We start from the raw sequence: 26665 nt of genomic DNA on the forward strand, positions 1-26665 counted from the left end.
GGTCCAACTTTTGCGATCAACACAATTAAACGCCTTAGTTAAATCAAAAAAATGCCTAGTGTTTGAAACCTTTTGTTTAACCCATCCAGTACCTCACAGAGAAAAGAGAATATAGCATTTTACGTTGTTAAGCGACTTCTAAAGCCAAACTGTATATTTGATAGCAAATCGAGTGATATAAAATGATCAATTATCCTTACACACACACAGCCTTTTCAATAACTTTAGCAAACATTGATGGTATAGAAATAGGCCTAAAATTGTCTAAATTATCCCTTTCTCCCTTTTTACAAAGCAACTTTACTACTGAGTACTTTAATAGTTCAGGGAACTGACCATTCCTAAAGGAAAAAATTTCAAATATGGTTAAATACAGGGCTAGCATGTGCAGCACAGTAATATTCTGCTAAGCACTCCATCATATCCATGAGAGTCCTTAGTGATTTAATTATTGACTCAATCTACCCCTTGTCTGTATCACTGAGGAGTCTTTCAGGCATCAATCTCGGAAAGACATTTGCCATAGTTTGTAATTATATGTGACACTTGTTTGAGTACAAAAGTCTTTTAGTGTTAAAATTTGTGCACCATGGTCTGAAAGGCCATTCACCGTTTTACTAATAGAATGTGCACCTAGTAATGAAGAACGAATAAAAATATTGTCTATGTCTGTGTTACTGTTGCCCTGCACCCTAGTTGGAAAAAACAGTCTGCATCAGATCGTATTACTTTAGGAGATCTACCAACATCCTTTTTCTTGCACTACATATACAAAATTAATATTGAAGTCACAACATATTATTAAACAACATATTATTAAATTCTGGTACTTTCTATAAAGTGAATCAAGAACCCTCTCTAGCTTGAGCAGAAATGCTCTGAAATCAGAGTTAGGGGACCAATAAACAACAAAAATTAGAAGTTTAGTTTCACTAAATTCAACTGCCCCTTCACAACATTCAAATATCTGTTCAGTGCAGTGCCGTGATACATCTATGGACTCAAATGGAATAATGTTTTTTACATACATGGCCACTTCCCCACTCCACAAGGAAGTCCTTGAAAAACAGCCAGCTAATCTGTATCCTGGTAAAGGAAGCCTCTGAACTGTCAAATTATTTAACTGGTGCTCCGATACACCAATAATTTCAGAGTCAATATCTTCATCTCTAATACTGCTTATATTTTAATGAAATATGCTAATTCCTTCTCTGCTTGGAAACATGACATCCGCTGAAGGCGATTCTTTAGTTAAACGGACTTTCTTCAAGCACGTATTCCTATCAGCTGACTTAATCTAAAAAAGGTGCAGCTCTAACACTAAGTATTACAGGAATTTTTCCGTAAGTGATCCCACCACCACCCATTACACTGTCACCTATAAGCTTTGCCAGCCTCCCCTTCCCATACCTACTGAGGTGCAAGCCATGCAGATGTTCGGTCTTTTGGCTACGTTGAGACTGACGAGAGTTCCGGTGGCTCAGACCATGGACAAGTATATGTGGAGTCGTGTGTGTGTGTGTGTGTGTGTGTGTGTGGGGGGGGGGGGGGGCTGACATAGGTGGTATTGCCAGAAGCTTTTCTTGGCAAGTAGTTTTGGTTTTATTCTGTAGTAATTGTGAGGTTATGTGTATATGTATGGTAGGTTGGTGGTTGCGTTTTAACTGATGTACTGAATATGGGATGTATGGGATATTTGAGTTTTTGAGTTGGTGCAGTTTGGCTCCACTTTTTAGAGTTGTAGGTGGTGTTTTTTTGGTATTGACAGCTGCAGTTGAGCTATATCGGTCAAGGTAAATGTCTGGTTCCACTTTTTGGGGTTATTTGTATTGTTTTTTTGATATCAATAGCTGCGGCTGAGCTACACAGGTCAAGGAAAATGTACAGTTCCTGTGGTTTTATTTCTATAGCGGAAAGCTGTAATTTAAACTGTTTTGGGATGGTGCAGTGTTTTTTTTATTGTTGTGTACTTAGCTTGCCCCCATCCTAAACCCCCAATTTTCTGCAATTGTCCTGTTAGTTCCATTTACTTTTTAGAATGAGACGTTACTGTGTCATTTTTATTTTTGTTTGCGTTTGTTGGCACGTGTATGCAGTGACATCATTGTGATTTTGTATATGTTGGAAGAAGCCATTTCCACCATATTAATGATGTCATGTGTCAAAGCAGATGTGTGGAATCAGATGTTGCTGTGATGCCAAGGGATTTATCTGTATCCTGGAGATCATTCACTATGTTCGAAGTCTGAATGCCAATGACTAACTCATCATCTCTTCTTTGATTTTGAATCAAGTTGTACTGAACTTCAAGCAATGGGGAGATTTTGACATTTTTGGGCTTAACAAACTTGGTGAACAACTGCTTTAGCAAATCTATAAGAAATTCTACTAAAAAGTGAACTTGTGGGGAAGAAGTCTGAAGGGCAAAATTAAATTTGTCAAATACAGGAATAGTCACATGAAAGAAAGTGCAAAAGGTCTTGTTGAAGTTTGAGAACAGGAACATAGACAATTTTTTTTCACATGTTGTAGCAGAAGTCTTATTTTTACGCTGAGTTTTTCACATTTAGGAGAATATGCTATTTTATTAGGGGCCTGTGTAGTAGCAGTATCAAGAATGCTCTTCTTCTGATACTCTTTGGACCCAGTTTGCTCAACTCTAAGTATTCTGAAAGATGTCATGCTTCTGCAAATGTATTGGGTACTTCCTCCTTAAAGAAAGAAAGAAGCGGATCCCACTGGTCCAACAGTCTATCCACATATCTGCATAAAGATAACCACCTAATACACACATGCTTCAGAATTTTCTTTGCTTCTTTATTGCCCGAGTTCCGAAATTTATGAATGCAATCTTTTCTTTTGACACTCTTCTTTAAGAAATAAAATATATCAACAAGTATCTCATCCACTTTAAGTAGTAATCTTCCAGCACCTTTCTCAGCTGCTTGATTATTAATCAGGTAGCAAATGCCACCTACGATAGCAATACCTGGTTGAAATTACTTCAGAACTGCTGAAACCCCAATTTTGAGTCCTATCATAACAGGAGTATTGTCAGAGTAGAAAGCCACACGGTTTTCAGTTAGTATGCTATGAAGATTCAGCTGCAGTAACATCAGGTTACCTATGTTTTGCCCTTTTGAGTCCCTGTCTAATGTTGGTGTGGACAGCACAGTGCTCACTACTTCTTCCTGCAGAATATCATAGAATGTAACAATAGGATACAATTTGCCACTTGTATCGCTGCTTCCATTTGTTGCCAAAGAAAATGGTCCATTCTGAAAGCACTTAACAACTTCAGCTGATGCATTTTTTGCGATTTCATTTACAATTCATGTTGTTTTTGTGTGACCACAGCTATATTTCCTTGCAACTTCTGATGTGGGAAATATCTTCCTAAAAAATGCACCAGCATGATCAGCTGCACTTAAGGGCCTATTGTGTTTCACCAAAAAGGAAGTAAACAGCCACACTGCCCTAATTACTTTACTGACTTGGCAAAAAATATGTTGATTTTCTCGTCATCTTCCTCTGATTTAACATAACTTACATGTTTACTGCACTTCACATGATTACTTAAATTGCTGCTTCCACCACATGCAATATTAATATCACAACCACATACCGTGCATAAGGCACATTTTTCTCCCTTTCTTGATTTTAGTATGCATGGAAAATCAACAGAATATGATCCTTTAAATGTCTGGAAGTACTGTTTCTTGTTGGATTAATTCATGAATCCTACAATAGGAATATAACGTATAAAAATGTCTGAAAACAAATGTCTTGGTATGTACTGAAACATCGAAAGGAACCTAGATCATTGAATGTCACATAAAATTATAACAAACAACCAATAAGTGAACATGATGTTTACCTCATGACAAAGAATATGCACATGGTACAAAACACACACACACACACACACACACACACACACACACACACACACACACACACACAAAGGTGGAATGAATGTAATTAGCCCACACGTGGTCAAAGAACATGGGTTAGATCACAAGAAGCGAATGGAACGGAACAAAGAATTTGCGGAACAGAGCCTCTTGACACACGAGATTCACATGGAAGAACTGTTATCCCAGCTTAAACTTCAATTCCAATGACAACATGGACATGATATCAAAGAATGAGTTATTGAGTATTGTGCACTGGCCTTCAATCCATGTAAACTATCGGCTGTACAGAAGTGGGCTGATTAACAAACGTCAAGGTTTCAAATTTTTGTCCACAAAGTCGTAAAATGACACCGTCCATCCTTAAAACCGTAAAATATAGCAATTACCATAAATTTTACGGATACATCATAAAAGTCGCTACGATAAGTGCCTTAATTTAAATGGCAACTATGTAGAAAAGTAGTATTTAAGTGTGGCTTTCATCTGTATATAATAAAAAAATTTCCAATACTTTATTTATTTTTAATTCCAAAACGTAACGTACTTTGTGGATAGCCCTCGTATTCCAAGAAAGACTACTTACAAAGTTCCAAGAACTTATTTTAAATGATGACTCAAGGAATATATTATAGCCCTCTATGTATCGCTCCCATAAGGATCGCGAAGGGCAAGATTACACTAGTTCCAGCAAAAACAGAATTTTGTAAACAATAATTCTTCTCACACTCCATATATGAATGGAATGAGAAGAAGCCCATATAAATGGTACAGTGGGGAAGTATCCTCTGTTGTGCACTTTACAGGGCTTTGGAGAGCATGAATGTAGTTATAGGATGTAACCTAGTTGCTTCTCTTAATCTTCAAAAAAATTTGTAATCAAGGGCCCTTTCTCTAGTGGTGATAGTAGTGTGTGTGCGTGTGTGTGTGTGTAGGAGGAGGAATGTGAGGGGACGGGGGGAGAGGGGGGAGAGAGGGGGGAGGAGGGGGGAGAGGGGGGGGGGGATATTGAGCCCAAATTTTACATGGTGGTTTTTTTTACTCTGCTTATAAATATAAACTGTACAGATAAATCACTGATATTATAGCCCTTCCTAGTTTTTTCGGACTGTCTTTGTTTTACTGACGTGAATGCTTCATTCAGGTCAGAAAGAGGAGGGAGTGGGAGGAATGAAGGGAGCGAGCAAAAGGAAGGTCAGTGGAAGAGAGAATATCAATATCAAGGACTAAATGCTGTTATATCTATTATGCACCTTTGTTCACATATGCAATATGTTTATGACATGTTTCCCTCATCAAATGCCATCAAAAGAAGTGGCGAATGTGGAACTACAAATTTCTATCTGATCGATCACTTGGTTGTCACTGCATTTTCATAAAGCTAACACAAAAAGGAATATATAATTAGGGATATATGTACATCTTTAGATTATTACATATCCCTTGTTTGAATCAATATTACTTATTAAATTTTACCTCTTTAATTAATTATAATTCAAAATAAATTTCTGCATTACACTCATACATAAAGCAAACTGTCTTCATAAATCTTATTTTCACTTACCAGCCACATTGTTATCTTTACGTTTTTGTTCACCTTCTGGTCCTGGAGCTAGATGAATACCATACGAAATAAGGTCATCTCCTCCAAATAGCTGAAAACGTAAATGATCATCAGGTTTGAAGTCTATAAATAAAATGTCTCTATCACATTTAAAAGTACGTTTATCCACTGGCTAAGATGCTACAAAAACACTGTATGATACAAATAATACCAATTATTAAAATATACTTGTTGACTCTTCTGCCAAAAAAGCTTAAGAACATTTATAAGCTCACCATTCACCTTTCTCATATGAGTACTGTACTCTTACGCTCACCTACCATCTCAAAATACTCAACGAATTTCCAAAGGAAAAAAGGCTGACCTAGTAAACACTATTAGAAATAAAACACAATAAAAGAGGTTATGTAGCACAAGATATTATAGTACTGATAGTTCACTTGATAGACAGGGGAAATACCCTCAGACTTCAAGAAGACTTGGGAAAGATCAGTTTGAATTCTGACAAAATGTAGGAATACATGAGGCAATAATGATCCTATGACTTCTCAATACAGGTCAAGGAAAGGCAAACCTATGTCTATAGCATTTGTAGACTTAGAGAAAGCTTTTGATAATGCTGACTGGAATACATTCACTGAGTCTGAAGATAGCATGGGTAGAATGCAGGGAGCAAGACATCATTTCCAACTTGTACAGAAACCACACTTCAATTATGGGAGTTGAAGGGCATGAAAAGGAAGTAACAGCTGAGAAGGGGGAGCAACATGGTTGTAGTGTATGTCTGATCTTGATGTTATTCCATCTGCATATTGAGCAAGAAGTATAGGAAACCAAACATACATTTCCATAAGGAATTGTAGTTCAGAGAAAAGAAATAAAAGCTTTGAAGTTTGCTGATGACACCGAAATTTTGTCATAGACAGCAAAGGACTTGGAACAGCAGTTGAATGGAATGGAAAGTGCCATGAAAGGAGAATACAAGATGAACATCACAAAAGCAAAATAAGGGTAATGGAATGCAGTAAAAATAAATCAGGCAATGCTGATGGGATCAGATTAGAAAATGAGACACTAAAAGTAATAGATGAATTTTACTATTTGGGCAGTATATAATTTAAGAGGAGGATATAAAATGTAGACTGTCAATGATAAGAAAAGAGAAAAGTGAAACAGAAAAAAAGAGAAATTTTTTACAACCAAATACAAATTTACGTGTTGTTATTGTTGTTGTTGATGTGGTCTTCAGTCTTGAGACTGGTTTGATGCAGCTCTCCATGCTACTCTATCCTGTGCAAGCCTCTTCATCTCCCAATACCTACTGCAGCCTACATCCTTCTGAATCTACTTAGTGTATTCATCTCTTGGTCTCCCTCTACAATTTTTACCCTCCACGTTGCCCTCCAACACTAAATTGGTGATCCCTCAATGCCTCAGAACATGTCCTACCAACCGATCCCTTCTTCTAGTCAAGTTGTGCCACAAACTCCTCTTCTCCCCAATTCTATTCAATACCTCCTCATTAGTTATGTGATCTACCGATCTAATCTTCAGCATTCTTCTGTAGCACCACATTTCGAAAGCTTCTATTCTCTTCTTGTCCAAACTATTTATCGTCCATGTTTCACTTCCATACATGGCTACACTCCATACAAATACTTTCAGAAACCACTTCCTGACACTTAAATCTATACTCGATGTTAACAAATTTCTCTTCTTCAGAAACGCTTTCCTTGCCATTGCCAGCCTACATTTTATATCCTCTCTACTTCGACCATCATCAGTTATTTTGCTCCCCAAATAGCAAAACTCCTTTACTACTTTAAGTGTCTCATTTCCTAATCCAATTCCCTCAGCAACACCTGACTTATTTCGACGACAGTCCATTATCCTCGTTCTGCTTTTGTTGATGTTCATCTTATACCCTCCTTTCTAGACACTGTCCATTCGGTTCAACTGCTCTTCCAAGTCTTTTGCTGTCTCTGACAGAATTACAATGTCATCGGCGAACCTCAAAGTTTTTATTTCTTCTCCATGGATTTTAATACCTACTCCAAGCTTTTCTTTCATTTCCTTTACTGCCTGCTCAATATACAGATAAAATAGCATCGGGGAGAGGCTACAACCCTGTCCGACTACCTTCCCAACCACTGCTTCCCTTTCATGCCCCTCGACTCTTATAACTGCCATCTGCTTTCTGTACAAATTGTTAATAGCATTTTGCTCCCTGTATTTTACCCCTGCCACCTTCAGGATTTGAAAGAGAGTATTCTAGTCAACTTTGTCAAAAGCTATCTCTAAGTCTACAAATGCTGGAAAGGTAGGTTTGCCCTTCCTTAATCTAGCTTCTAAGATAAGTCGTACGGTCAGTATTGCCTCACGTGTTCCAACATTTCTACGGAATCCAAACTGATCTTCCCCGAGGTCGGCTTCTACCAGTTTTTCCATTCGTGTTAGTATTTTGCAGCTGTGACTTATTAAAATGATAGTTCGTTAATTTTCACATCTGTCGACACCTGCTTTCTTTGGGATTGGAATTATTATATTCTTCTTGAAGCCTGAGGGAATTTCGCCTGTCTCTCACATTTTGCTCATCAGATGGTAGAGTTTTGTCAGGGTTGGCTCTCTCAAGGCTGTCAGTAGTTCTAATGGAATGTTGTCTACTCCCAGGGCCTTGTTTCAACTTAGGTCTTTCAGTGCTCTGTCAAACTCTTCACGCAGTATCATATCTCCCACTTCATCTTCATCTAAATCCTCTTCGATTTCCATAATATTGTCCTCAAGAACATCGCCCCTGTATAGACCCTCTATATGCTCCTTCCACCTTTCTGCTATCCCTTCTTTGCTTAGAACTGGGTTTCCATCTGAGCTCATGATATTCATGCAAATGGTTCTCTTTTCTCCAAAGGTCTCTTTAATTTTCCAGTAGGTAGTATCTATCTTACCCCTCGTGAGATAAGCCTCTACATCCTTACATTTGTCCTCCAGCCATCCCTGCTTAGCCATTTTGCACTTCCTGTCAATCTCATTTTTGAGACGTTTATCTTCTTTTTTGCCTGCTTCACTTACTGCATTTTTGTATTTCCTCCTTTCATCAATTAAATTCAGTATCTCTCCTGTTACCCAAGGATTTCTACTAGGTTTCATCTTTTTACCTACTTGATCCTCTGCTGCCTTCACTATTTCATTCCTCAAAGCTACCCATTTAAGTGTTAGGAAGTCTTTTCTGAAGACATTTGAGTGCAGCTTTGCACAGAAGTGAAATATAGGATGCTAAGCCACTGAGAACAAAAATAAAATTGAGGCTTTTGAAATGTGGTGCTACAGAAGAATGATGACAGTTAAATGGGTAGATTAAGTAACTAATGAGGAGGTACTGAATAGAATCAGAGAGAAAACAATTTTGTGGCATAATTTGAATAAAAGAAGGCACTTGTCGATAGGGCACATTTGAGTCATCAAGGAATTGTCATATTACTATTTGAGGGAAGTGTGGATGGGCTACAAATTGTAACAGGAGATCAAGAGATGAGTACAGTGAGCAGCAGGTTCTAATAGATGTGGGCTGCAGCAGTTATTCAGAAATAAAGAGGCTTGCACAGGATAGACTAGCGTGGAGAGCAGCATCAAACCAGTCTTTGGACTGAACTGCAGAACAACAGTTAACCTGCACCTGTAAGAGTTGTGTGTGATTCTAATAATTAATTGAAGCTTACGAGGTTCAATTTCCTATTCCCTACTTCCCATTAAACAGGTGACAAAAAGAAAGCAAACATTTTTAAGTTAATAGAATAAGGAAAAAGCTGCATACAGGCACAACAAAAAGACACTTACACATTAGCTTTTGGCCAAAACCCTTCATCAGAAAAGGAAACCCGAACACATTCATTCATTCATACAAGCAAGTATATCTCACACATACGAGATGGCCATCTATGGCAGTGCTGACTGGAGCTGCCATAGATGGGGATCATCTATATGGTAAGCCGCAATCTACCTTCTTCCTTATATTGTTGATACTCCAATCTGGAGTTTCCACTGTTTTAAATTAAACGAACAAAAACATATTTGCAGAAGAGACTGTTGTATCACAAGCTGCCACATCTTGCAGGTTTTCATCTGCCATTAGTGCAGCGAAGCTGACTGGCACAAGCCACCACTGCCATACAGGCACTGATTAAAGTAATCAGTTGATACAGCATTTCACCATCACAGCCAGACTCAGTAAATTTGTAAGGCTACTTGGTTGTCAATCAGCAACGTTACCAAAATTCAGGACACTTCTGCGACAATGCTACAGGAGAGCTACGTGACACCTGAGGTATCTGCATGTCAACAATCTTGATCTTGGCATGTATATCCAGCTGGAAAAAGGGATAGAGTCAATGGCCATTGTGGAGTGGGCGACTGCCATGTGGCCTGGAGAAGCATCGTCGGTCTACTGTTATCTGCTGGTGCAATCATAAAGTCTGCCATTCTGCAAGACCACTTGCTGTACTGTCCAACATCCTATAGGCCATGATTCAAACAAGGATCCTTCCAGTCATTGACCTGCTTTGCGACTACCATTGCCATGTGCCATCAGCCACACATCAGTAGCCACAGTTCACTCCCTGGATGACACTCGCCCTCACTGCAAGTTTCTGCCTGGTTGGCCACAAAGACCAGCAGCGTCAGGTGTTGGTCCAACATGCAAGTACTACTACGAGTCATACTGCACTGCTGTTTACATGCTTGAACCAATATCCTGACAGGCACTGCTTCCAAGTAAGCAAGGAACGTGGGTTCAATCCCCACCACTGAATGTAAGCATTGTATTTCTGACATATATGCTGAACTAGAGACATAAATCAACTTTCACCAACCTGAGTGTGACTGGATATTCTCCTGCTCCAACCAAAAAAAACCCATCCACATGTTCGGTACCACCTAATACCATTACTTTACACTGACTATTTACTGGTGATTACACTCCTCCTTTGTTTAACAACTTCAGACTTAATTTGTTTTTTATTTTCATTTGAGGACTACTAATGAAACATTTCTGTTTAGAATTACTTATAATTTTTGTTGTACTGCTGACAGATACCGCTGATTACGATGAAGGAATGCTTAGACCAGCCTGTCCTTGGGATACGAATAATTTGCCACCACACTCCAGCAACACACTCCAACATTTTCAATTGTTGCAAATCTTTGTAACTCAATCAATCAATTTCGCAGTGCTGTCCCCAGACACTGAGAAATAATGTAATATTTTTTAGCTTACTCACTTTCAACACTCAGTTCCTGATTTGTCAGTAGTGTGGTAAGTTTCTAAGATGTAAGTTACATTCACCACAGACGTACTCTTCATATTGTGAACAAGCTAACTGCCACACTACTTACTTGTTCTAGCAATGTAAGCTATATGAGCAATTGCCAATATTTCCTCACATGATGTGTTTCTAGCAATCCACAACCACAATACTAGAAATATGATGGACAACCAACAAATGGACTGTGGAATGGTTCAATTCAAAAGTAACTGCCATACATATTAAGGCATTTAACCCCTTGGGGAGATGAGACAATCTATTTCTGTTCTTTAGAATGCAGTCAGCTGCTGATGGATCCACAATAGCACCCATTCTCACACTTCCTTGTCCAACATCCACCCAAATGTCACCAAAGATATGAAAATCACACACTGAAAGATCTGGGCTGTACAGAGGATGCTGCAGTGTTTCCATCCAAATCACTGGAGCGTAGCCTTTGTCAGACTGGCAGTGTGGGGCAGGCATTATCGTGCAACAGGATGACTCTGCCTGACGGAATTCTTGGGCATTTTGTATTTATGGTTTGTTGCAGATTCAGCAAAGTGTCTTTGTAGTGCTGCACACTGACTGTGTTTCCACGCTCAAGAGGCTTGACAACCACAGGGGGCCTTCAGTAAAAGAAGTAGTTCATCATGACCTTATTGGGACTAGTGTGTACAGCTTTTGATTTTTCTGGCAGGGGAGATGTGCAATGTTTCCACTGTTGGCTTGACCATTTGCCTTCAGGCATGAGGTACCACATTTTGTCCTCTGTGACGATATGGGCTAGAAACACATGTCCTTCCTCGTGGTACCACAGCAGATGACTCAGACTTAACACAGTTCTGTCCATCTTTTGTCCCTCTGTCACGTGATATGAAACCCACTGTGCACAAACTTGTTGGTAATGCATATGGTCTTTGAAGATGGCATGCACAGAGGCATAGCTAATGCTGACCTGAACACAAATTTTATCGTCCGTGATTCATCAGTCTTCCAGATAAGGCCACCAATCCGCCCCATCAAATCAGGGGTAATGGCTTGATGGGCCTGTCCTGGGCTTAGATCATCTTGCAGTGATGTGCACCCTTCCCAGAACCTACTCCGCCACTTGTGCACCAATGTCAGGGATGTGTAGTGTTCACCATACACAGCACACATATGACTTATGAATATTGTGTTTCCTAGCACTCACAGCCACCAAAAAATGAACCACACCTCAGTGCTGTTCTTGGCTTGCCTCCATGTCAATAGCTGGATGAAAATACTAGACCAGTCCACCAACAACCAAGGTCATAACAACAGTATGCACCTGTGGTGTGGCACTATGCCATTCCCCCTACAACAGCAGTAACAGTATCTAAATGTAACAACAGTGAGGCCACTTGTGCAGGTTGTACTCATATATTATGGTGGGAGTTCAGTTTTCATTCGACCGCCCCTTATAGAAATAATTTTCATATCGACTATGCATCCCTCTCTTGGATTCATAATAGAGTTTTATATTCTGATGTAGAAGTCTATAACCTGGTTGCCAGTAAACATCAGGCAGGAAACTGACAAGCCCCAAATATTTAAATATGAAGCAAAAGAATACCTCAGTAGCCACACCTTCTACAATACATCAGACTACTTGGACTCAAGAAAGTAAATTCTGTCAAACTCAATTATTTGTGTCGGATACATCCTGATTTTGACAGTACAAAGACAGTTAATAGTCATTTTTGTAACGTTTTAATACTTCGTTTGAAGCATAAGATAATAATGACAGCTGAGTAGTACAGGAGAAGGAACAGTGGCTTTTTTTCCAAAATTATTGTTTTTCTCCTAACAGAGACATATAAAGCAATAAAGAAGTAATTATCATAACTATTAGTGTGAACAGATTAGCATCATCCGCATTTGTTGTGTGTATATGTTGCAGAAGTAGCTAGCAGTGATTGCATCTGCATGTTAATATACAACTTTGCTAATTCTATATATCTGAAGGGATGGGATTGACAAACACGATAGTGTGAATAAATGAATTTAAATAGCTTTGTATTATGTAAAATGAACATGATAACTATCTGTGGTGATAGGCCAGCAAATAATTTAGAGCTTCACTAGCTGTATCAATATCCACTGCCCCTGTATATTCTATGTCCAACAAACCACTCTTTGAGGCTGCAAGCAACAATGTAAGTGTCCAGGTTCAGGTACGCTAACTGGTAAATACTACAGTTTCAAGGCAAACATCTCATTACCCACCATCTTGTTAATACCGAAACTGACCTACATCGTATAAAGCATTTCACCATTTACACTTTGCATGTGAAGAATTTTCTACCCTCTGCAGTGCAGTTACCAAACTTACACAGCCTGTTCGGTTGTAGACCATTTCTATTATGTGAAGTCCCTCTTCCATTTTCTTGTATGCAACAAACTCAAAGTGGTCTTCCTCCGAGATAAAATGGGCGACAGAGCATCTACACAGATATAGATTGGCCTGTGTACTAAATCAGTGAGAGAAATTTGAGTGCTTAACAAAAGCTGTTGAAGCACGTTGCAAAACCATATTGCTTGCACATGAAGCAACTCAAAATAATTTTGCATATAGGATCTAATGGGTCAGGGAGTCAGAGAGAGAGAGAGAGAGAGAGAGAGAGAGAGAGAGAGAGAGAGAGAGAGAGCTCATCAAAAGACTCATGGATCTCATGTAAGGAGAAGTTTCCCTTTCTTCTGCAAAGTTTCGTTCTCAACACACTACATTGTAACAAATTCTGCAGTTCTCGCGTCTGAATTGCGCAGTCTTTTTACTGTGGCATACCGTAATTGTACAGTGTAATTTGAACAGCCAACTCCCAAAACACTTTAAAGTGACCATATATTGTGAGTTACTGATGATTCTTGATTTTGTTTAGGAGATGTTAAATACATTTGTAAAAAACAAGTATGCAGAAAGTAAATCACACAGACTAGCAAACAACTGCTTAACTAAGGTACCACTATCTAAAGATACTTTTGTTTAGTAGGCCTATCCAAGTTGCTTTATGACAGGATGATATATTTCAACAGAGTTTCATACTTTCTTCAAACCCTAGGTAACAAAATGATGAGCCTCATTCTTTCAAATAGTTCAGTATCAGATCCTATTATATGAGGTGCTTTCAATAAGTAATGCAACGCTTTTTTCTGAAAGCAGGTTGGTTTTATTCCAGATTCCAATACACCATATTATTCTCCACCCTGTTGGCTACAAAACCCTACTGTCAACATAATCTCCAGTCAATGATCTCCGTTCAATGTGAAGGCTTGCATCACCTTACTGGGAAGGCCTGTATGTCTGCATGGTGCCACATTTCCCGTTGACATCGGAGCCAATGTCTTGCTGCATCAGTAACCTCTACATCATCCACGTACTGCACGCCACAGAGTGCGTCCTACATTGGGTCAAAGAGATGGAAGTCAGAAGGTGAGAGGATCTAAGCCGTAGTGTGGATGAGGAAATACAGTCCAATGACGTTCTGGGAATGCCTATGGGCCGTGCGGACTTGTGTGAGGCCTTGTGTTGTCATCGAGAAGAAGTAGTTCGTTTGTATTTTGGTGGCGACAAAAATGCTGCAGTCATTTCTTCAGTTTCCTAAGGGTAGCACAAAACACTTCACTTCACAAATTGATCACTGCACCATGAGGGAGATATAGAATAACCCTTCAGAGTCTCAGAAGATGGTTGCCGTGACTTTACTGCGAGAAGAAATTCCGCACAGACAGTCCTTTGTTGTTGTTTATGGTCTTCTGTTAGGCGGCGAGGAGCCCAGTGGGCATACACCTTAGAGAACCCCAACTGGTGGACAAGAGTGTCAGCACTACCAACAGAAGTGTACAGTTGAGCAGCGAGGTGTCTGACTGTGATCCATCGCTCACCTTGAATGAGAGCATCTGCACATCCCAACATTGCAGGAGTCACAGCCATGTGTGCCCTGCCAGCTCACGGGAGATCAGACATGTTTGCGTGACATTTTTATTTTTGTTCGCTGCCACGTCTCCGCAGACATTCTGAAAGTGCCTAGGAATATCTGCAACTCTCTGTTTTTCCATCAAGAAAAACTTAACAACATCTATCTGCTTGGAACACAAATATTTAAAGGTATGTACAGTGCCACCACCTACAGCAGCTGAAGCAGGAATATTCCACGATGTCCCTAAACAAATTCCACATTTTTTCAACTGAAACAGGTTGAGAATAAAATGTGTCACATTACTTATTGAACACCCCTCGTAGTTATAGGAATTTTCTCTTGCAGTACTGAAAGAATGCCAAAAGATTGCATTAATAAATGTCCTCAACATTAAGTTACAAATATTTACTTTTCAATACCCATGGACCATGGAGCTAGACCCACTGACGAGGCTTTTGCGACTATGTTGGAGGTGTATCTGTGGAGAGGCCATGTTAGCATATGGTTCCTGAAAAGAGGCAAGTAATTTCCATGGAGTAGAATAACAAGTAATCCACACATCCAATTACTAATCGGTACAGACAATAAGAATGCAATACTGACAGCGAATAAGGCAGTATTTATCGGAGACCAAACGACAACCCTGCAAACTCTCCAATACAGAAAAGACTGCATAAGGTGTCATTGTAGCAGACCATTCGAAGTCACTGTCATTCACCTCACAGTATGTCCGTAACCCCCACCCCCACCAATATTCTAAGCTTTATGAAAACTTCCCAATTTTTAAAACTTCTAAATGTACGAGGGCGGTTCAGAAAGTAACCTCCGATTGGTCACAGTGCGGGTTGTGGGGGGAGTAGCGACGCCATCTGTGCGTTCACGCACTCAACAGGTCAGTCGGCATCAAGCCGTGGTCGAGTGAACGTCATACCTGCGCTAGTTTAGTTTTTGTGGCAGTTTGAAATGTGTGCTGCAATAGAAAACCCCGCCAAATGTGAAGTGCGTGCTGTCATAAGGTTTTTTACAGCCAAAGGATATTCTGCAGCAGATATTCATTGTGAGCTTTGTGCCGTGTACGGACCAAGAGTTATGAGTGAAGGAGTTGTCCGTGAATGGGTACGTTTATTTAAAAGTGGACGAGAAAACGTTCATGATGAAGAGAGGAGTGGTAGACCATCATTGGTGACTGACGAACTCGTTCAGACAGTTGATGCAAAAGTTCGTGAAAATCGACGTTTCTCAATGTCGGAGTTGTCTACTGGTTTTCCACAGATTTCTAAGACTCTCTTGTACGAGATAGTGACAGCAAGATTGGGTTACCGTAAGTTCTGTGCACGATGGGTGCCCAAAATTCTTACCGACCACCACAAAACTCAAAGAATGGCCTCTGCATTAGACTTTCTGTCACGTTATGAGGACGAAGGAGAACCATTGTTAAACAGAATCGTGACCGGTGACGAAACCTGGATTAAGTACGTGAACCCTGAGACAAAAGAACAATCAAAGATGTGGGCACATTCAAATTCACCTACCAAACCAAGAAAAGCCTCGGAAGATTTTTCTGCCAGAAAACTGATGGCAACGGTGTTTTGGGATGCCAAAGGGGTGTTGTTGGTTGAATTCATGGAACGTGGTACGACCATTAATCAAGACGTGTACTGTGAAACAATAAAAAAGTTACGACGGGCTATACAGAACAAACGCCGTGGTATGCTGACTTCCGGTATCATTTTTTTGCATGATAACGCCCGTCCTCACTCTGCTCGCAGAACAACGGCCCTTCTTGAGTCCTTCAAGTGGGACGTTATCAACCATCCACCTTACAGCCCAGACCTGGCGCCAAGTGATTATCACCTCTTCATGCATTTGAAGAAATGGCTCGGGTCACAGCGGTTTGATGACGACGAAGTGCTCAAAGATGCGGTCACAGGCTGGCTCCAGGCACAAGTGGGTGATTTTTATGCAGAAGGAATTTCAAAGCTTGTGAAGAGATACGATAAGTGCCTCAATCGCTATGGAGACTATGTAGAAAAATAGTGCAAAGATGTAGTTGTAAGATGTATATATTAAAATATTTTTATTTAACTTGGTGTATTTTTTTAAATCAACCGGAGGTTACTTTCTGAACGGCCCTCGTATTATACAAAAATATTGTAAAATATAAACATAAAATTATATGTGGTCTATAGTGTCATGGAGTTTGATTTAGTTTAGTTTATGATCAAGAAACATTTTTGAACTTGTGCTGCCCTCCCCTCCTCCCCAAAAATGAGACCCCAAATTACACCCATGATCTTTACTGTTTTTCAATAAAATTATTCTTTTCACACAATACAACAAATAGGAGATGACTTTGACAACACAAACTTGCAGCTACAATGTGAACCACCTTTGAAGTATAATCCTTTAAAATAATTTTTATTTATTTAAAGTTTACATTTTAAAAAATACAACATTTATACTTTTATTAGTAGCTTTTTTCCAGATATGTAGCTTATTTTCATTCTACACCAAATGTTTTTATAACTGACTTCTTTATTCCTGCTAGTTGCTTTCCTATATTGTTGATTAAAGTCCTATATCTCATTTTTTATAGGTAGCCAACCAGCATCGTCCAAATTATGTACACATTCATTACACTTACGTCGATCATTTAGAAGAAAACCACCGATGGCCAGGCCTTGTGTCTCTCTTCTCACTGTAGCATCATATCTTCTAGTTCATGGTGTCACTGCCACCTTCTGTGGCTTTGTATGTCATTATAATTTCAGGCTTCTTTATTTCTGATAGTGATAACTTTTGTTGGTCATGAACAGAACTATGGACTTTAACAACTTTGTTCATCTTAAGAACATAGAAGGCTATCATAACATTTGATAGAAGCCTAAACAATAGAGAATGTACTTTATGTCCTTTAGGTGTAATAAATTCGCTAGGCAGTTCACTTTTGTTTTTCAAATTAGTACCAAACAGTGTCAGATCTTTTGACAACAAATAGTGAGCTAAATAAAGCTCTGTAAAAAAATTATGGCAGATGATACTATGTCCAGATCTTTTAAGTTCAATCACGTTTCCACGGCATTCTCTCCAAGTCACACAGCTGTGGTTTCTTCCTTCCTTCCCAAATACACTTTCCTATACCAGCAGTAGCTTGTTGCACTGTCACACACTGCCCAGAACTTTATTCGGTATACTCAGGATGAGGCAGAAAGGTTGGACCTTTTTTAGAACAGCTAGTATTCAGGCTCAGGCAGTCGGAGTGGGGCAGAGTGATATGGTAATGTGATCAGTAGCTCCAGCCATTTTGTTTAGTCAAGGTCATGGAGCCGCAATAATGAGTCTATAATTGCAGTGCAGTGCGAGTTTTGTCACCATTTCAATCTTGCTAGACATGATAGAGTTCCCACTCGTAACACCATTTTCTGTTGGGTAGAATCATTTCGAACACGAGGGACAGTTGTGAATAAAAAACCATCAGGAGCTCCTCGCTCAGTTTGGACGCAAGAAAATGTGGACAGAGTTCGGCAAGCCATATTCCGTAGTCCTGGTTGATCTGCTAGAAGACACTCGGCTGAGCTGCACCTCAGTAATCGCTCGGTAAGGCATATTTTGCATACTATCCTAAAATTTCATCCCTACAAACAGGCCATTGTGCAGAGATTACGAACAGCAGCTAAATTTTGCCCGAGAAATGGAAGCCATATTTGAGCAAAATGACAACATTATTTTGCTTATGAGTGATGAACCTCATTTCCATTTGAATGGAATGGTAAATCAGCAGAACTGTTGTTACTGGGCCAGTGAAAACCCAAAACTACTGGATGAGAAACCATTACATAGTCCCAAGGTGACTGTTTGATGTGCTGTCACAGGTACAGATGTTATTGGTCCATACTTTTTCCAAGCCAAGAACGAGAACACTGTAACCATAACATCTAAACAATATAGAGAGATGATCACTGAATCCTTCCTACCGGAATTAAGAAGGAAACATATTCCTATCCAGCAAATGTGGTTTCAGCAGGATGGAGCTACAGATAAAATGGCAAGTCGACTATGGAAGCAATTAAGACTGTTTTTTGTGGTAGAGTTATTTCCCGGTTCGGGGACCATTCATTGGCCTCCTCGTTCCCCTGACCTATCCATGTGTGACTATTTTTTGTGGGGTTACCTAAAATCACGTGTGTACGTGCATAAGCCACGTACACTTGAAGAATTGAAGGAAGCTGTTTGTGTGGAAATCAGCCAAATAGACAGGGGCACGTCACAGAGAGTTGAAGCCAGGTTCCGAGAACGCCTTGAGCAGTGCATTGCTGAAAACGACCGTCACCTGGGAGATGTTGTTTTCAAGCATTAATTTTGTTAAATATCAACATTATTTGAGTGTTATTATGTAGTTAAAATTTTTTTTGAAGCATTACTAACGATGTATTGTTCATTTGAAAACCGTTCATCCTTTATGCCTCACCCTGTACCAGGTCTCGATAGCATGTATTGTCAAAATGGATGACAACCTTGAAATGTGACCAACTGCTCATCCACAGTCATGCACCAACCTGAACACAGGCATCCCTCAGCGTAGTTTCACACATCACTTGACCTATATTAATGTTGGGGTGCTGCAGTGTCAAAGTGCAATGTCTTAGAAGAGCATGGAAGCGGTTGTGAGACATAAATTCACCAAACAGTGATCAGCCATCCTCAACACTCCATAGCTGACTGATACTTCCATCACTGAACTTGTAAAACCACTCAGGATCAGAACATCAAAAAACTTTTTTATTTTATGCAAATCTATATCTTTTCAGTCTTTGTAAGAGATTTGACCTTCCTTGTTGGTCCACATACACATTTCTCAATGAGGGGAACACAAGAGAACAACAAGAAACAAGACTTTTCATTATCATAGTTCCTAATCAAGTACCTTGTAGATCCCTGGTTGTCTTTCCTGAAGGACTATAGACCATATTTAACTCCCATTACGAGAAAACAATAAGTCACACTCAAATCAATTTGTGCTAAATTGTTCTTTTCCTTCTTTTTCAAGGGATTCATCATAATTCTCATCATCTTCATGTTGTTCTGAGCTTTCAGTGATGTCTATCTCCTCATTATCATCATCACTGGAAAATTCAAATTCACTACATGGGTTTTCAGAATCTTTTCATCTGATAGTCCTTTTACCCGTAAGAGTTTCAATTTATAGAACAGACAACTGTTGTGCAGTTAGTTTCTCAGCCTCTGCCACTCCCAACACAATTTGCTGGTTTCAATGTGTCTACAAAAAAGGTGGTAGAATTACCTGTGACAGTTCTTGCTGCACTGCAATGTAAGGCACATCGTCAATCTAATTGATAATACCGCTCTTCTGTTGTCCAGTAGCATGGGTTTATACAAAGTTGTCAAAAATCATAAGACCTCCGCTGAGCCTGACAAGCTTCCCTTTGATAAGCTTTTTATGTTGCTTTTGCTGTACTTCGGACATCAAACCCATGTGATGCTGGCATGGTTGCAGTTATACCAGCACCACATGCTCCCTGGCCAGTCGTATGCGTCATGGATCACTGATTTGTAGAGTCTCTCGTGAAGTGTCAGTTTGAGTATTGCAAATGTGCTATCCCTTATGCAAGTCACTAATCTGGGATGTGATTGTCCTGTTAGCTCCCAATATCAAGGTTCAGACGAAGGAGTTAACCTTGTCCGACCCTTCATTAGTCGACATTGCCCACATTGCAGAATTGCATGAACTCCGTGGTAGCAAGACATGTCCTTTTACACAATTGGCAGGTGGCTGAATTAGGCGCCACTGCTCCATGGGGTACCCCAAGCAACCTCAACTCCTGCAGAGTCACTGTGTGTTGCCACCATTAATGATTCCGGTGCAGTAGCGTCACAGCACTACACACCTCTGCCCTTGTCGAGTTCAGCAGGTTAGTGACAATCACAGCCATGTAATTCATGTTCACGACAGTTTTTAGGTCCTCAGCATCATTTGCTGCACGTTTGACATGACTGCCTGCAAATGGACGCCACGTGTGGGGTATGCCATTGTTTGTTACAGGCGGTGGGCTGCAAGTCAGTTGTCAGACACCCCTGTGTTTTCACTGGACTCTGGGGTTGTCTTTGATGCCCCACGTATTGCCCTGGTGTATTTTCCAGATGTTAGTAGTGGATTGGTGACCAGTCAGATTTCAGTTAGACATGGCAGCAACTGTCAGCCTCATTAATTTAGATACATACAGGCTCTTGGGATGCCCAGAGTAGCAATGGTTGCTTAGTCAGGTTGTCTCTTATAGTAAACAATGGATTCTTCTGCGTAGGTGATTCTCCGTCTCTGTGTGTTACAAGGAAGTGGAATGGCGACTTAGACAGTTAGTGGTCAATTCACTGTTAGTGCAAAATATTTTCTGGCCTGATGCTTTCCCTGTTTTTTTACTTCCAGATGGAGGAAGTGCATTTAGTGTCTCAATCTGTACCTTTTCACGATTTGGACTCCTTACTGTGGTCACATATAGTTCACTGTCTGAGAATACTTTGAGATGGGCAGAAAATTTCAAGTGACATGTTTCTCTTAAGCCATTGGCAGTACTTAAATACTGTCGCCCTCCATGCACGAGAAGGTAATGGCCGAGTTGCAGTGTTGGCTGGATCAAGGCATCATTTCTTCTATTTCGTCGAGTCATTGGGCTACCCCTTTGATTGTGACTCAGAAGCTCGATGGTGACATGTGCTAACTTTAAACAGATGGTCACATTATGTAATGTGCATCAGATTCTTATCCAATGCCAAAGCTGGAGAGTTCTTGATGAAACTGTCGGTAGTCAGCATTTTTCACAAATAGACTTGCACTATGCCTACCTGCAGCTGCTACTGGATGCAATTTCTCGGACTTCCTCAGTCTTCAATACTTCCTGTGGGCTCTGCCAGTTTTATAAGTTGCCTGTTGGAAATTTGCCTGCACCATAATTTATCAACAGTATTTAGAGCAGTTGATTCCGGACATTGCCTGCTGCATCAATTACCTGGATGACATCCAGCTAACATTCCAAGCAATTCCAGAACCTCCAGTTACTTTCCCAACGTCTCCTGGAGAATGGCCTTACCTGTGAGCTGGAAATGTGCAGTTTTTTCTCCCCAAGGTGCATTTTTTGGAATATATGCTTCACAAAGGTGACCTCATCCCTATTATTTTTATTATCACAACAAATATATTTATAATTAACAACAAGTTAATGAGCAAATGCATAAAGTTTTCCTGAAAATGTGCCTGTAATGGTTTCTGAAATCCCTTATGTCTGCAGTCATGTAAGGTACAAAGAACTGCTTTGCACCTGGATGTTTCGATCTGCACACACAGGTTTCTATGACAAGGGACAGGCTTAGAAAGCCCAAGTCAAACATTGACAAACAAAGGTGTAAATAACTTTATTCAATCATACAATGAGTTACAATTGCAGAACAATCACTGGAAGCAATTACTTCCACAAAATATCTGGGAGTATGCATCAAATTAATCGTAGGGAAGGTAGACGCTAGCCTGAGATTCCTTGGAAGAATAATGAGAAAATGTGATCGGTCAGTAAAGGATGTACCTTATGAAGCCTTCATTCAATCCAACTTGAATATTGCCTGTCACAGTGGTATCCGTATCAGATAGGATTGATAAAGAAAATAGGAAGCTCCAAAGAAGAATAGCGCATTTTGTTACAGTTTCATTCAGTAAGCATGGAAGCATCTCCAGGGGCAGACGCTGCAAGAGAGGCATTCTACATCACTGCATCAAGGTGTGGTAGACTGCTAAAGTTCCAAGAACGTACATTCCTAGAATAGTCAACAAATGTATTGCTTCCTCCTGTGTATACATCACAAAAAGACCATGAGGATAAAGTTACAGACAATTGGGCCCACGAGAAAGCTTACCTGCCCTCATCTTTCTGTGAACCTTTCACAACTTGGAACAGGAAAGGAGGTTAGTGTGAGTGGTAAACCAAGGGCCCTCTACCATACACTACAAAGTGGCTTGTGGAGTATAGATGTAGACTTAGAGAGGGAGGATGAGGTTGGTTGGTTTAAAGGCAGGAAAGCGACCAAACTACGAGGTCATCAGTCACTTATTCCTAATAAAACAATGCCACAAGTGAGAGAATAAAATGGACGAAACATATAACACAAAACAGAAGGAAAGGAAAAGCCTCAAGAACAAAGAGAAGGCAACGAACACTAAAAGTAACAAGAGAGGCCAAGAAAACAACAAAGAGATGCTAGAAACAGAAGAGAGTAAAACATGAAAGCAGATTACAGTGGCTGGCCAACCACGAGAATAAAAAGCGAAAGCCAGCCACTCTGCAACACATTAAAACCTCCACCCTAAAAAGCACTAGGGTGGAGGACACAGAGGGGCAAATGACATGCGCTAAAACCTACACAGAAGTATAAAACCCACTCTCACGGATAAAATGTAAAACTAAAGCTGCTGTGGGAGGCATTGCCGCCCAACACTGAAGGCAGGGTGCTGGGAAAGTTAAAAGTCTGCCGCAGAGCGGCTAGAAGTGGGCAGTCCAGCAAGAGGTGGACGACTGTCATTTGGGAGCCATAGCGACACTGAGGTGGGTCCTCGCGACAGAGTAGGTAACCATGCATTAGCCACTCATGGCCAATGCGGAGCCGGCAGAGGACAACTTATTCCCTGCGAGAGGCCTGCATGGAAGACTTCCACACATTCATAGTCTTCTTAATGACACGCAGTTTGTTGCACGTGCTGTTATGCCATTCCGTCTCCCAAAGCAGGAAAACCCTGCGGCGTAAGACAGAACACAGGTCAGCTTCGGAGATGCTTATCTGCAGAAACGGTTTCCGCATCTCCTGTTTGGCCAGCCTGTCGGCAAGTTCGTTTCTGGGGATTCCGACGTGTCCTGGGGTCCACACCAACACCACGGAACGGCGGGACTGTTCCAGGGCATAGATTGACTCCTGAATGCATGCTACCAGAGTCACAGTGGAGAGCGGCGGGCTTAACAGAGTCCTTGGGGTCATGCAAACGGTCCAGACAAAGCTGCGGCCGAGGTGTACACCATGGAGGCATACGTGAACGGACCGCAAGTAGAGGTGGTAAAAGGGAAGGCCTCCATTTCTGAGAGAAGGGACTGCACACAAACCATAATCGTTAGCCCCGATCTGGGCTGCTGATGCCAGAGATGGACTGCCTCGGGCGGGAAAAGGAGACAGTTATTCGCATGCTCAGGGGAACTATGAACGTGTGCTGCGTAACTGGCGAGCAGTTGCGCATGTCTGATCTGCAGTGGAGGGACACCAGCCTCTACCAGTACGCTGGTCACTGGACTTGTCCTAAAAGCTCCTGTCGCTAATTGAACCCCACAGTGGTGCACAGGGTCGAGTAAATACAATGCTGAAGGTGCTGCCGAACCATAAACCACACTCCCATAGTCAATTCGGGACTGAACAAGGGCTTTGTAGAGCTTCAGCAGTGTACCGCGATCTGCACCCCGATTGGTGTTGCTCTGTCGTCTTGTTTAAGAACGGATTCAGTGAATTGTGGATAGTTAACTGTCGCCAAGAACCACAGATCCTTCCAAGATGCATGTGTGTAGCAAATGCTGAGCCATTAATTGCAGAACAACTGAGCGTCATAGAAACCTCCCATGCCTAGTCTGTGCGCGAAATTAGTGCTACCACTACGAGACAAGATCTTCTAGCTCGACTATCACCAAATTTCACTAAGGAACAGCAGAAGAAGCTACTTAGCATTCATCAAGAGTTCTCTGAATGCTTCAATCCACAGGTGAAGAGCAAATTAGACAAATCAACAGTGAAGCACCGGATTAGCACTGGAGACCATCAACCAATAAGCCAGAAAGCATACTGTGTGTCAGCAACGGAGTGTCGAATAATTCACAGCGAGGAAGAGAAAATGACTAAGAATGACATCATTCAGCCTTCGCAGAGCCCACGGTCATCACGAGTGGTCCTCATCAGGAAGGAGGATGGCAATTGGTGCTTTTGTGTTGATTACAGGAAGTTTAATAAGATAACTAAAAAGGACGTTTACCCTCTACCACGAATTGACGATACACTAGATTGCCTGAAGGGGGCTAAGTTTTTCTCAACCATTGACATGTACTCGGGATACTGGCAAATCGAAGTAGATGAGGCTGATCGTGAGAAAACTGCATTCATCATCCCTGAGGGCCTGTATGAGTTTAAGGTCATGCCATTTGGTTTGTGTAATGCACCAGCAACTGTTGAACGGATGATGGATAATCTTCTAAGACACCTGAAGTGGACAATGCGCCTTTGTTATTTAGATGACATTATGGTGTTCTCAGAGACATTTGATGAACACATAAAAAGACTGAGGGCCATTCTAAAGTATCACCAACAAGCCAGACTGAAACATAATCCAAGAAAGTGTTTCTCTGGAGCAAAAGAAATCAAAATATTTGGACACCTTGTGTCAAACGAAGGTGTGCGGCCAGACCCACGAAACGTGAGATCTATAACAGAATTTCCTATTCCTAAAAGTATTAGAGATGTGAAAAGCTTCCTCAGATTATGTTCTTATTACTGTTGTATTAGCAAAGACTTTTGTATCAAAGCCAGGCCACTCCAAGAGTTGTTAAAAGCTGATTCTAAATTTATCTGGGGTGGTGCTCAACAAGATTCTTTCGATGCGCTGCGAAAAGCTCTGACGACTGACACTGTACTTGGTCTGTATGATGAAAGAGCACCTACATAACTACACACAGATGCCAGTGGGTATGGGATTGGGTGCTGTTCTGGTGCAGATTTGGGATGGGAGAGAGAAGGTTATAGCCTATGCTTCTAGGGCACTTACAAAAACCGAGAGAAACTACTCAACTACAGAAAGAGAATGTCTTGCTGTGATCTGGGCCATGCGCAAATTTTGTCAGTATCTCTATGGAAGGCCATTCACAGTTTTTACAGACCATCACTCACTTTGTTGATTGGCAGGTCTTAAGGATCCAACAGGACGACTCGCCAGGTGGGCACTACGTCTTCAAGAGTATGACATTACCACAGTGTACAAAAGTGGAAGAAAACACCAAGATGCCGACTATCTCTCAAGAAACACTGTGCAAGACCATCAAGACTTTGATGAAGATAGTGACTGTCTCGCTGCACTCCAGGATCTCTCTGCTAAGCAAAAGGAGGATGCCAAGATATCTCAAATTATGCTTGCCTTAAATCAGTCAGAGGATGTGAAAGGACAATTTAAGATAGTTAATGGATTACTTTGCAAGAAAAACTTCGATCCGTTTGGAAAGAGGTGGCTAGCAGTGATTCCTAAACACATGCGCTTAGATGTTCAACAGAAATTCCATGACACACCCGAGGCCGGACGTTTAGGATTTATTAAGACATACGATAGAATATGCAAGAGATTTTTCTGGCCAGGTTTATTTAGGAGTGTCTGTCACATGTGTCGCACTGTTGAGAGTGCTAGAGGAGAAAGGCAGTTCCTCAGAAACCACCTGGCCGACTCATACCAATTCCACTAGCCGAAATGCCTTTCCAGCGTGTTAGGATTGACCTCCTCAGACGGCTTCCAACGTCTGCTGGTGGCAATAGATGGATTATTGTTTTCACTGATTATCTGACCCGCTATGCCATTACAAAAGCTGTGGAAACAGCTGAAGCATTTGAGGAAACCAAATTCATTGTAGAAGACATTGTATTAAAATATAGTGCCCCAAGGTTGTTAATTACGGATCGAGGGAAAAGTTTTTCAATTGAATCTTGTGACAAACATAAACCGTCGGTGCAACATTACTCATCATATGACGACTGCCTACCATCCACAAACTAACGGGCTTACTGAATGCTGTAATACGACCTTGGCTGACATGCTATCAATGTTCGTCAATGTTGAACAGAGCATCTGGGGTGAAGTGCCACCTTTCGTGACGTTTG

At 40.8% G+C, this 26665-nt stretch overlaps 1 protein-coding gene across 5 annotated transcripts in view; it reads right to left on the reverse strand.

Annotated features, from left to right (window-relative positions):
* The window catches only part of LOC126473952 (heat shock factor protein), a 160885-nt gene that overhangs the window by 12819 nt on the left and 121401 nt on the right, over positions 1-26665 (reverse strand). For all 5 annotated transcript variants that reach the window (XM_050101318.1, XM_050101316.1, XM_050101317.1 and 2 more), the window contains exon 10: positions 5479-5569. In XM_050101318.1, the coding sequence (XP_049957275.1) occupies positions 5479-5569 (91 nt within the window). The remainder of the gene's footprint in view (positions 1-5478; positions 5570-26665) is intronic.

The sequence above is a fragment of the Schistocerca serialis genome, chromosome 4 (genome assembly GCF_023864345.2).
Source record: "Schistocerca serialis cubense isolate TAMUIC-IGC-003099 chromosome 4, iqSchSeri2.2, whole genome shotgun sequence".
Taxonomy (NCBI): domain Eukaryota; kingdom Metazoa; phylum Arthropoda; class Insecta; order Orthoptera; family Acrididae; genus Schistocerca; species Schistocerca serialis.